This window comes from Corella eumyota, chromosome 3 (genome assembly GCF_963082875.1).
Source record: "Corella eumyota chromosome 3, kaCorEumy4.1, whole genome shotgun sequence".
NCBI classification, from domain to species: domain Eukaryota; kingdom Metazoa; phylum Chordata; class Ascidiacea; order Phlebobranchia; family Corellidae; genus Corella; species Corella eumyota.
In genome coordinates, this window is record NC_137492.1 from 8,323,030 (window position 1) to 8,335,687 (window position 12,658).

At 32.5% G+C, this 12,658-nt stretch overlaps 2 protein-coding genes and 1 long non-coding RNA gene across 4 annotated transcripts; 1 reads left to right on the forward strand and 2 right to left on the reverse strand.

Annotated features, from left to right (window-relative positions):
- Nucleotides 1-5: 5 nt before the first annotated feature.
- LOC145746118 (uncharacterized) lies at nt 6-1,244 on the reverse strand. Its single transcript, XM_082564306.1, has one exon. It carries the CDS (start codon nt 646-648, stop codon nt 112-114), a length of 537 nt encoding a protein of 178 aa, XP_082420432.1. The 5' UTR covers nt 649-1,244; the 3' UTR covers nt 6-111.
- A 920-nt stretch (nt 1,245-2,164) lies between these two features.
- On the forward strand, nt 2,165-9,287 carry LOC145744800 (synaptotagmin-10-like). Of its 2 annotated transcripts, XM_082562749.1 has the most exons (11): nt 2,165-2,304; nt 2,389-2,530; nt 2,608-2,739; nt 2,833-2,898; nt 3,160-3,317; nt 3,627-3,750; nt 4,803-4,921; nt 5,015-5,143; nt 5,517-5,640; nt 5,997-6,131; nt 8,909-9,287. In XM_082562749.1, the coding sequence occupies exons 2-11, from the start codon at nt 2,393-2,395 to the stop codon at nt 8,981-8,983; spliced, it is 1,200 nt and encodes a 399-aa protein (XP_082418875.1). In that variant the 5' UTR covers nt 2,165-2,304; nt 2,389-2,392; the 3' UTR covers nt 8,984-9,287. The 2 variants fall into 2 exon arrangements, with proteins under 2 accessions (XP_082418875.1, XP_082418874.1); XM_082562748.1 differs by having other exon boundaries at nt 2,169-2,530.
- Nucleotides 9,288-10,810: 1,523 nt separating this feature from the next.
- Nucleotides 10,811-11,827, reverse strand: LOC145746103 (uncharacterized). Its single transcript, XR_014281284.1, has 3 exons — nt 11,703-11,827; nt 11,480-11,580; nt 10,811-11,261 (listed from the first exon to the last, which is right to left on the reverse strand). It is a non-coding gene; the product is annotated as an uncharacterized LOC145746103 (long non-coding RNA).
- Nucleotides 11,828-12,658: the final 831 nt, after the last annotated feature.

Genomic DNA, 12,658 nt, shown 5'->3' on the forward strand with positions numbered 1-12,658 from the left:
TAAAATCTGTTAAAATAACAAAGATACACAGTGTGAAGACATTCAGGGTTAAAAATATAGAAAAATATATATATATAATTTTGTTTATATATAATTCATCTAAATAAATTATTACAATTTTAATGAAATAATTGGCCAATAATGAGGTCGGTAAATGTCCAAGTTCTGATCAAATTGAGATTGTAATTTTGTTTCCAATGAATGAATTACATTTGCCCTTTTTCCATAAATTTGTTGCAGTTCCTGTTTTCTTTGTTGACCAGGGGGTTCCTTTGGGGCTCCAACACTGGGTTTTAGGTTTCCAGCTGGCCCCACTGTGTCCTGAATATATTCCTGTTCTGACTCTTCTCGTTTTAGTCGTATCAAAGTCAACTTTTCTTGGTGCTTTTTACTTTTTTGACAAAATTTTAAATACTCCGGACATTTTTTTTCTTCGAATATTTCCTCTGAACCTAAACTACCAGCCAGGTCAGAAGTTTTATTTTTAATCTTTTTTAACTTTTTCTTAAAATTTGATTTGTTGTGGACAACTTGTTTTGATGTGGTTAGGTTTAATCTGTTTTGTATTTCACGGTCGCACTTCATCATTTCAGGAAATAAATTGTTACAAAACCAGTTTTGCATTTCGACATGGTTACAGTCAACCATATTTTTACAACATAGAAAATCTATGTAACTGCTTTAATTAATATCAAATTTTGTTTAGATAAAAAAAAAGGAATTGCGTTGTTTGTTGATACTTTTTGTTTAAATATAGTAATAATAGTTTAAATATAGTAAAACCCCGCAGCGTGGTGTAGTGGTAAGAATACTTGCTACACCACCATCAACCATGAAGTCGTGGATTCAACCCTCACTGCTCTCATGCTGTAGCACCCTTGAAAAAGGCCTTATAAATGGTTCAAACTCCTGCTGAGCCAGCACTTGCAACTATAGTCTTTATTATATCCCAATCTGCCACAGGCAACTCGAGACTGGGTCGGGGTAAAAAATGTTACTCAATGTTTAGGTCGCGCATTCGACCTTCTCACATCGAGGATAAATATATATATACAAAAAAAAACTAATAATAACCCAGTCTGGAAAGTAGGGCACTGTGCACGCACGAGATTTTTTTCATTAAAAAAAATGCACGCTTGGAATTAGCGTTTTGCACGCCTGGTTTCTTAAAAAAATGTGCACGCGCAGTACTGACGCCTAAAAAACGCTAACATAAATCACGCGTGCACGCCTAGACCGGAAATTTTAGTACGCGTGCACGCGCGGTCACGCATTTTTTTACGCTTGCACGCACGAGATCTCGTCGAAAACTGCCCTACTTTCCAGACTGGATAATAACTATTGTATCTTTAAGTCCCAAGTTTATTTGGTCTGTTTGAGATATTATTTATATTATTGTCAGGAATTACCGTTTATAGCGCCTTACCTAAGGCCCCTACAGCATGGAAGCAATGGGGGTCGAACACAGGGCCTCATGTAGTCACGTAGAGTAGTGAGTTAAGTAGAGTAAATAAGGGTAGAAGACCAAGGGTTTACACCACGCGTTGGCGGAGTTTCAGCACTTCTTGCTAGTTTGCAAAAAACAAATAATCCTTAATTTACTAAGTTTTACTAATGTTTATTATCTCAGTTTACAAAAATTTACAAACAACGTAATTCGTTAGCAATTACTTAAGTCGATAAACAAGCAAGGATTGGTATTGGTAAGCATTGCGCTGATGAAACGTGTTTTGGTACGCAACCGTTAGTGGGCAGAATATAATATGTTACGATAATTTTTATTTTTTTAAATAAATGTTTTTTTATTAAATTAAGTTAATTATTTTAAGTTGTGAGCACTTATTTACATAAAAAAAAATTAGTAAATATATTTTTGATATTCCAAGTCCAACTCGGTTAATATAGAATATTTTTTGTTAAAATGTACCTGCAGAAAATGTTAATAATATAATTTAGAATATTACAATTTTTTTGTTAATAAAAGTAATAAAACTGGTTTTAGGTAAACTTACTGTTGAATATAATGTATAATATAAGAAAGGAATAGTGGCGCATTCGCAAATTGATTAAGGTCTTTGTTTTGAGCTTCTTTTTTTGTCATGGTTATTAACAAACATTTACTGATTTACGTCTTACTTACGAACCCTTTGTTTACTTTGTACACAATAACGAACAATAGAACAAATAGACAATAAAAAATCGTCTATTCATTTACATGATCTGAATAAAGTTTTTTGTTTATCCATTTACAGAAAAAAGTGTACGAAAATACTAAAATCTGTAAGAAGTTACGTCAGTCTGTCAGTACGTGTGTTACAGAAAATTAGTTTTATAAAATTAAAAATAAAACATCCAGTTATTTTTTTCTTCATATCTGTATTTTTAAAGCAAAATGGGAACTGGTTTGACTAAACATCAGACAGTTCGTCCAGAGACCACTCTCTCAAACTTGGACAGTGTTGACATGGAAGAAGAAGATGATACTAAAAGCATTAACGAGAAAGCAATGGAACATCATCAAAATTATTTGGTAGAGTCATGTTTAAGGCTAAAATATGCCGAGAATAATTACAAATTATAATTTACATTATTTTTTTACTGTCTTAGGAAAACATGTATGTACTAAAAAGAATGTTCAAACAACTAGATCCTGCCGTAATGAGAACCACAAATGAGGTTCAGGGTGAACTAAAAATATCTGTTAAATACATCACAGAAGCATCTAACCTTTTGGTTAAGGCAAGATTATAAATACAAATTTTATTTAACATTGATAGATTTAAAACATAAAAAATATATATACCTTTTTTTAAGGTTTTGTTTTTTTCAAAGGTTATGATGGCTCAGGATCTGATTGCTAAGGATGGTAGGGGTCATACTTCTGATTCATATGTCAAGGTATTTAGCATAAATTTAGCTGTTAAAAGCATGTTAAACTTTAACCATCTAATCCTGATATAGAAATGCATTTACAACCCAGTGCTTTTTTAGTTTAACAAACTTTAAGAATAAGGTTGCCTTACTTAAGTGTGTTGTAAAATGGCTTACACAAACCGCATGGACAATATAGGGTTAGGCTGGGCACAATGCCTAGCATGAATAGATAACCAAAGCTGTAAGCTACTTTCTGTTTTATTTTAAAAATTGTTTTTTATCTAGATTGAACTATTAATGGATAAAAAGTTGGTTGACCAAGAAGAAAAAGATGGGATGGGCGTAAAATGTACCTCTGTTGTAAAAAACACAAGAAATCCGGTGTTTAATGAAATTTTTTCTTTTCCGGTAGTGCCTGAACAGATTGAGATTGCTCAATTGAGGTATAGTACTATAAACTGTTTTACTGATGTGCTGTTAAATATGACTCAAGATTCCAGATTTACAAATATGTTGTTTGTTTTAAAGCTAACAAAAAGGCAAAGGGGGATTGCTGTTAAAGTTAAAGGCATCAAGTTTAAATAACTACATAGGTTATTGGTTCCCCATTGCTATGTTATAGTGTTGTAGGTAAGGCACTAATGGTACATAGGTTAAGGCCATAAAGCCTTTCCTTTAGGTAGAGATATAAAAATTTAAATGATCTATTAACTTATTGTTCGGAAATTAACACAAGATATTTTTTGTAATAGGTGTTCAGTATGGTGTTATGATGCATTAGGTCGTGATGATTTTATGGGTGAAAAAATTATCAATGTTAATGAATTGGATTGCTTTAACGTTGCTAAAACAGAGTGGTATGAACTGATGCCAGAGGTTTTTAAAATAAGTTTTGCATTTTTATTATTTACGTTTAAACCTTTGCATTAGCTTGTTGAACGATAAACTTAATTTGGTTTTCTGTACTACCCCAAATTGTCTGCGATTTTAAGTCGCTAGAGTTTTAAATGATTATGAGTTTCTGAATTAAATGTAGGCCATGAGAAGGCGCATGCAATGGCCTCGAAAAAAAAAACTAAAACGTTTTTGTACAAATTTTTTTTTGATGTAGTCTTTAAGATGAGTCTACGAATGACTTTATATTCTTTATCACCACGTTTAAAATTTGTTATTTGCGCCTAGCCGACTATATATTCGTAATATATATTGTTCTAAAGGTGTGAATTATGTTGCTTTACCGATTATTTTGTTTTATATAAATTTAACCGGGGCAACTTCATGTCGTAAGTCTATCAGATTAGTCATACCCGTCAAAATTCCGCCAATTTCGACTTATCTTCGCACTCATAAACTTCCCAGCAACATTCCTGTTTGTTTTCTTAAGGCTTAACTCGAGCTAATGAAGTGGGGGGAACGCGGGCCAGCACATTTTCTGTGACACCTTAATGATAAATTAAATGCGTTGTATATATAACATAGCCACAATTATGCACAGATCTTGATTAAATCGTAGTTAACAACTTGATTGCTAATGCCAAAACCGCTTCCTTGAGATAAAAACGATTTTTCAAAACGACCACTTGTTTTTTTCTGACAAAAACGTAAGAAAAAGGTATTCTGATAAATAGTAAATATGATTGTGCGTTTACCAAACATTAATTAATTGTATTATTTTCTTAGTATTTGGTATTTATTATTTTCCTTTTTTTTATTTACCGATTTAAATCTTTTATTGAACAACTGATAATCATTTTGTTCGGAAAAGATGTTAGTTAATCGTTATTTGCATCTCGGCAAGCGGAAAATTAAAACGGAATTCGATAAAGACCAGAAAATAACAAAATAAAATCAGATTCAATAACAAAATACCATTGTTTTGATAAAATATTTACAATTAAAAAACTGTTTTTTTTTTGTTTAAATTTTAGACTGATCTTCTGATTGGCGGAAAACTAAATGTTGAACTTAGTTATCGACTTCCACAAACACTCTCTGTTTCGATTACGTCAGCAGAGGATATCTACGTCACTTCTGATGACGTGGAACCGTAAGAGATTTTTTTTAATTTATAAAAAATATTTTTTAAGATTTTTCTCGGTTATTTATTTGTTTTAATTCTCAATAATGTTGTATGTTCTAGATTTGTGCAGATTTACATACCAGGCGTGCCTTATGTGTTCAAAACCTGGCCAGATAAAGACAAAACAACAAACCCAACCTGGAACGAATCTTTTGACTTACCGGTTCCCAAGGAAGAACTCTCCAGCAGGTAAGATCCAAATTTTTTTTTAATCGGAATTTCTTTATTTTAAAACTACCTAAAACTTATCGGAACCGAGTCTGGCAGTGTGGTATATTAGCCATGACATCGGATTACAAGCCGAAAGATTTCGGGTTCGAGCAGCACCAATACCACCCTATTCGACCTTTAGCTTATCGTATACAAATATCTTAAACATCTCAGACAATCATCCCTCTCAAATAAAAATATAAAACATATCAAACTAGGGTGACACGGAAATATCAAAGTGGTAGCCATTAGTTTTGCTATATCTTATTTTTTAGTTGTCTGTCAGTGTTTTGGTACATAGTTTTACATTTAAAATGACTTATTATTACTACTAATTGCCAATTCTTTTCAGATACATTGTTTTGGTGGTAGGTGATGCAAACGCAGATAATTCTTACTTGGGCGAATGTCACATCGATCTCGATAATTTTAACTGTGAGTTTGGATTTAAGGGGAGCTTTGCCCTGAGTGATATGGTTAGTTATTTTTATTTTAAAATTAATTGTGTTTACCATATTTATTTTGTTGATTTAACATGGCATTAAATAGTTCACCTTTACTTAATGTTATAATTAAGTAGGATCTTTATATAGTATTGGTGGGATTCGAACTTTATACTTTTTGGTGGTTACTCGATAGCCTGGCTCGATAGTTAAAAAACACAATATTGGGCTTTATCACTTTAAGGTGATAGGTTTTTATGTTTTGTGGCTCAAACCCAAAACATTTTGGGTCGAAATCCGGAGTGAGAGCCAGTATGCCACACTATCGTACTTAATGGTTGAAAAATGGGTAAAAATATACCCAAATAAACCGTGCGGATGTTTTTTAGCGAGGAAATGTAGCTGTTCGGAGTAGGTGGACTCGTAATGCTGTAACCCAGGAATTCCAGGAGGCTTTGGTCGCTCATTCAATGTACAAAAAACCGAAGTTCATGTTCGCTAAAGTGCGCGGGGCTGGAAATAAGGTTTATTTTTTCATATTTGTGTTATTGAAGTACAAGTTTTAGTGTAGACTTTTGAATAACTGTAAACATACCAAAACTTTTAAGAATTGTATTCGAGTACAACTTTGTGACGTCATAGTAAATTTGGCGTCGAAGTGCAAATTCTCAAATTAGGCTTATTTTTATAGACGCAAAAGTATTTTTAATTACTTTTTTTAAACTTTTTAGAGTATAAACAAGTGTATAGGCTACATTTTTATTTAAGTTTTCCTTCTAGTCTAAATTTGAACCATATTAACCTTACTCCAGGTGTACGATAGTTTAATATACGAAATAAATTAGGTAATGTCGTAATAACCCTTATCTTTACAACGACTTGACGTAATAGATAAAAAAATTGCCTTTTAAGCAGTCCAATGTTTGTTGTATGCAGTCTTTAGATTATTTGATAAAATTTGTTTTGCTTTTGATTGATATCTCCACGTAGGGTTTTTAACTTTTATCTTCGTTTTTGTTTATTTGTGACGAGGGTCGACGGGAAGATTTTGCCGCTAAGTGGTTTGCGATAAAAATTCGTGTTCGCGTGACGTCATTATCGTGTTAATGATCATGTAATAGTTCGTTTGATTTGAGTCCGATAATCAAGTCATCGTTAGTGGGGAATTGCTGCTCATTTGTCTTAGTTATTAAACGAGAAATTAATCGCCCATTCGGATACTTATTTAAAAATTTCAAAAAACGCATAGGCCCTATATATCTTTTTTTTTATTTTTCTTTTTAGATACGCATTTGATAAATAGAATACAATTTAACGTTAAAAATTTCTGTTAAATAGTAATCTACGGTTGTTGAATAAAAATCTAATTAATTTCTTCGCATGTGTATTAACAAATTTTTACTCATTTGTTTAATGTAAGCATCGAACGAAAGTTGAACTCGCGAGATTTTAAAACAAAGGTTTTATTCACAAGTCGCGTCTTCGTTATTTCGTCAAACCCTTGCCAGAAACTGTCACGGCGCAAATGGAAAAAACCTGTTCGCTTAAGACCGCCTTAACCACAATCTAGCTAATTCTAATCGATTTAAACGCATCCCGTCAAATGGCATCGTTAGCGCTCGCAAAGTTTATTTTTACTGGGCGCCGCGACACGCAAATCGACCTTGGCTAATTTCGATTTAATAACATCGGCATAGCCTGTCTTTAAGTGAGCCCGCACTGCATATGGGGGATCGTTCTAAGACGCCGTATGTTTATTGTTACTACAAATTCGAAGGTAAGCGAGTTATGAGAATTTGAGCGTTTTTTTCTGCGGGTGTGACTTATCGAATTTGGTAGCATAAATATAAACACTCCGTTAGTTAAAATGTTTTCTTTGTTCACAAAATATAACGTTTACGTTAAAGACCGTAGTGGGCGCTGCTGCGCTATTTTTATTAATTTTTATATGTTAGAATGAATACTATCGTTGTTTAAATGCATTTTATTCATATAAGCCTATACTTGATACTTCAATAAAAAACATAAACCCATAACTCGAAATTTAACAAGCAAGCTTTTGTGGTACGATTTTTAACCATAAGCGACATTATCATCAATCTTTACACCTTCGATTTCTGTTCTAAACATTGGGGGACGTGCGTTATTATCACAAATGTGATTAACAACCGTCGACAATATCGTGCTCAACGGTTAATCCCTTTAAAACATACGACCTTACAACGGCCCTGTTCAATTTTACCGCAGTAACCCTTTGACTCATTCTCGTGTCTGAGTACCATGTAAAAGGGCGTGAGAGGGTTGCGTTGGGATGTCAAAGTGAACCTCAAGTTGCGTCATAAGCCATCATAATATTTAGAGTGTAGTCGTTAAGAAAATAAACCTCAGGACACTAATCTAATTTGCCGACACAAACAATACAACTTCGTATAAGTGCACTGTTGTCACTATAAATTACAGATTTAATATACTATTTATTTAAATAAATTGTAAAGTATACCTGGAATTGCAAAAATATTAATTGTACTTCTAGGAACTATGTTTGTCGCGTTTTAAAAACTTACAAAAAGCATAAAAAGTCCTTTTTTTTTAAAAAAATTTCCCTTCAAAAAATAAAAAAATATTTTTGCATAATGTTTAGATATAAGAAACTGCAACGTCCTATTAATTTCTCTTTAACACCATTTTTGGTGAAAAATATGTTAGTTTTATTTGTTGCTGGCTTCACGAGCCTACATTGCTAACTTAGTTTTAATTGACGATACATTTATTATCTCGACGCGGGCGCATTTTACCCGTTTGATCCCCCGGCTTTTCGATATGAAGTTCCGTCAAAAATACGAAAAGTCGTGAGCGAATTTAACCGGCGTTAAATGAGATTTTGACTTGTCAGAATAAGGGAGAAAGTGCTGCTCTAATGCGACTGCCTTTTTGTTTGTTGATACGTCGCCTTAAAACCCGTTGGCGTGTTTATACACTAATCTATGTATAGTAATTTTGCGTTGAATAACACACCGTCGAGACTAAGTGTAAAGCATTGGTTTGTAGCAATGCGATTTACGTGTGTTCGTTCAACACAACTTATAAGGTCAAATCATATTCACAACTTTCACACGGCGCTAGTGGGGATTAATTAAGGACTAATCACGAGCCATTTGTTATTTCAAAACACGCGTCAGTATATTGTGTGGAATTCTATTTAAATCGACATGTTGTGTTCACATCTTAACACACTACACCCTAAACAATAAAAAATAATTTTGTTGATTTAAAAAAAAAATAATAATAAGATTTTTTTTAGGCCATATCGGTTAGAATTCCCAAAGCTGGTGCACAGTCTAGAGTTCGTGTAGTAAACGGGGTCTTAGTTCACTAAATAAATTGTTTGTGCCTTAAAAAAATCGTTTTTTTAATTTGTAAATATTTCAAATTGTAACTTGTATGTCATAATTAAAATAGAATTATTCTGCAATTAATTTTTTTTATGTTATTTTTGTAATTATATTTTTAAAATTTTATTAGACACTGTTTTTCACACATTCTTTCTTAGCATCTCACGCCATTTTTACCTTATATCAATTCGCTGTAAATCTAAATGAATCGAACCCATGTGTATATACTTTATTCATTTACTTTGTAAACATATTGTAAACTTTAACAATAGTAGATCATGCACTTAATAAATAAACTATAAAAAAAAAATTTGGTATGATTTTGGCATTTGTTGACACTATTAGAAAGGGACCACACATGTTAAGTAACATTTAAAAGAATCTACAAAAAGTGTGAATATTTTGGCATTAGAAACTTATGTTTTGTCTATTTATTTGATGTGAAAGGATAAACAAGTATCGTGATTAGATCAAACATTGAAGACCTAAGCGTACAAGCAAAGATAAGAGATTAGGCTTCAGCAATGACTTTATCAGTCCCTAATCAACCTCACTACGCATGTCTGTCATCACTGTTCTTAAGTCATGACAAGAGTCTATAACTCGACGACGCCCCCGTTTCTAAACTTTGCCATTTTAGCTCCTCGTTTAGAGACAAAGTCGGTTCTTTCAAAGGGTAAAGTTAAAGTCTATTGGCATTGAATGTCACAGTCCGGCTTGGTGTACTAATTTCGACTTGGACTTGTATGTTTAAGAATTAGTGGTCACCAAGCCTTGTCAACTAAACTAGGTTATACTGTGTTACCTCGTGGTTGGTGCTCCTTGACCTCTAGTAACTTTATTACGAATGAATTCGTTTCTTTAAAAGTATCGGTCTGACTTCATCTATCTGTACCGAGACAGCGCGCTTTAAAACTTACGTCCGTCGTCACCTACTTATTACCGAGCCCCAGGTGACCCCTAGGGGTTGAATTTACCCGGCAAATATAAAAATTGCGTGTTCTGTTTAATTTAGCGTTAAGTCTGAACCGGCATATATACACCAAAACGAACTATACAAACACAAACGGTGCAATTTGCTGGTAGATTGTTATTTGTGTGTTCTTAAGCCCTGGACAGAATTTTTTTAAATCATTGATCAACTGAAATAAGGGGTTGTACGGTAACAACTTGTAAAGGCATACCCCCTTGTTGCCAAAACCCGTTACTACCACCCACCGAGTTAATTTAAACTTCAAATATTACATTTCGTAAGAAGAAAAGAATGTAAATGTAACAACAAAAATTGCTATTGTAAAAACACTTACTGCCATAAATTCCTGTTGAATTTTCTTTAATTAATTTTTAACCCAAAAATCAATTCATGAAATGTAAATTTTTTGATTTTAAAATAGTTAACATTATGGTTTTTGTTTTTCACATTTAATTTTTTGTAGGCTACTTTTATATTATCTTGAAACAAGAGCAGGGTATCGGTTTGATTTTCACACATAATGGACGATATTGATGCTAGATAATCTACAACGCAAACAAGATCAACGGCAAGTTATCCGTCAAAAATTTCAACCCCTAAGGTAACTTAAGTATCAAAGAAAATACATGCAAAACGATGCTATCTCATTTGCTGTTCCCACGATTGAATATTTGCGCTTAGACCTTATTTAAGCGTTTTACAAATTTTCGTCTGTTGTTTGTTAAAGGTCTGAAGTTACAAGTCTCAAGGTGACGGTGAATCGGAGCCTGTTTGAATTCACAGCTGGGCTTCTCGGTTAAGGTGAGCTTTAAAGTGTTTAATTACCCTTTGAGCCTATTTGAAAAATGTTTGGTATTTCGTTAAATATATTTTAAGTATTTTTTTTAAATTTTAAAATACTCTGTTTAAATACGATATTGTTATGGCTTTATTTTAATGATAATGGTTATTACAACAGCTTTGTGAAGATTTTTTGCATTAAAATAATTAAAGCTTCTTTATTTATTTTTTTTGCTTGTTATTATTGCTTTAAACACCATACAACTTAAGGCGATAAAAGCTTACTTACTGGTAATGCGGTTTTAAAAACATGAATTTTCGCCATTTTACAATTGTTTTAAATATTTAAACGTATTTTGGCAAGTTTGTCATATTTAAAACGCTAATTGATTACTAATCATTTATTTTAAAAATTATTATTATTAAGTCCGCCTTAATGAGGCTGGAAGTTCGTCTGGCAGTGTTGTCAGATTGCTTTTACTTTCCGCCTTTCCATCTCTCACACCTAACTACATAAACAAGGATATTAAGTAACCTGAAAATATCACTTAAAATGCCTTCTTTTTAACTGGCTAGTAAAATTACCGAACTTATTCTAAAATACTTACTGTTGTGCATATTTACAATATTAACTGATTCTGTGTAATATACCCATGTAAAATAATGCTTAGTTTAAATAGTTTGGGTATAACTTTTAAATCAATGGGTTTTGTCATTCTGCGCTTACCAGTTTATTTAAGTAGGTTGCTAGAAATTCAACAATGTCCATACCATCAGGCTGATGCCTTAACACTTCGCGGGAAATTATTTCTAATAAATCTGGCAAACCTTGAAGGTAGTGTTTGTTATATAATTTCAAAGTGTTATTATGTTTACTTAGGTATGGTAAGTTAACTTTTCACAAACTTGTATCATTTTTATATTGAAGGTGTTAATTTTGGCTAGTTTACCTTCAGGTATATGTTTTTTTTCGTCCATAATAATCGGTTGGCCGGATGGCAAATTAAGATCGTCGTCTATATCAAAAGTTGACATTTTTAGGGGCTCAAATTTGTAATTAAACCTTGTCAGAAGTTTCAAGTGCAGAATTAACTCCAAATTTTTATTTGGAGGTGTTGTTGATGTTTTTTATTACCATTATTACGTCACAAAAGCCAGATATTACTGGTAACCTGGCAAACGTTAAGTATTTATTTTTTCTTTGTAAAGTTTACAATAGGTTAATTTTAAAATACAGAATAACAGTTTGAACAGAACATAGCCTTGGGGTGAGAAAGAACTTCGAAAAGTTACAACAATTCACAGAATTACATAAATAGAGATTACGACCTGACTATTTCGCAAACAAATATTTTCCGGCTTAATATCAAAATGTATATAAACAAATTAACAAACTTTATGCATTATTTTTTGTTTAATATGTCAATCATAAAATTACCTGAAAGACGTAGGGGCACGGTTGATCATCAAAACTTGTTTAAAAAATGAATAGTTGTGGACCTCTAATAAAAATGATTTTAAATAAACAAATTGATAAAAACCCATTTTATTAATTAAAATGATTTTAAATGTCATGATAAACGTTTAAAACCAAAAACTAACCATTTTCATGTGTATACTCAACTGCGCGCTGCTTTTAGCATAAGCCAGGCCAGGTCAACATGTTAAAAAGCAAAAGCGTAAATAAACCTAACACAATCACATGTCAAATTTCTTATATTACTCCTATAATTAGACGTAAGCCTACGGATTAAAGCGGGTAATTAAGAATCAACAAACGGCTACACCTACGGCGCCAAATAAGACTTATATTTATTTTACCCATAACACATAGTCTTTAACTTTTTTTGCCGGTAAGGGGCGCTAGTTTAAAAATGATGATCATTTTGGGGGACGTTGCATATTT

What these genes read in the sequence shown, in the direction of transcription:
- LOC145746118 (XM_082564306.1), bottom strand. Translation starts at nt 648, where the DNA reads ATGGTTGACTGTAACCATGTCGAAATGCAAAACTGGTTTTGTAACAAT.
- LOC145744800 (XM_082562749.1), top strand. Translation starts at nt 2,393, where the DNA reads ATGGGAACTGGTTTGACTAAACATCAGACAGTTCGTCCAGAGACCACT. An exon ending in GCTTTGCCCTGAGTGATATG is followed by an intron (nt 5,641 to 5,996) that starts GTTAGTTATTTT and finishes GATGTTTTTTAG; the next exon opens with CGAGGAAATGTAGCTGTTCG. An exon ending in TGCGCGGGGCTGGAAATAAG is followed by an intron (nt 6,132 to 8,908) that starts GTTTATTTTTTC and finishes GATTTTTTTTAG; the next exon opens with GCCATATCGGTTAGAATTCC.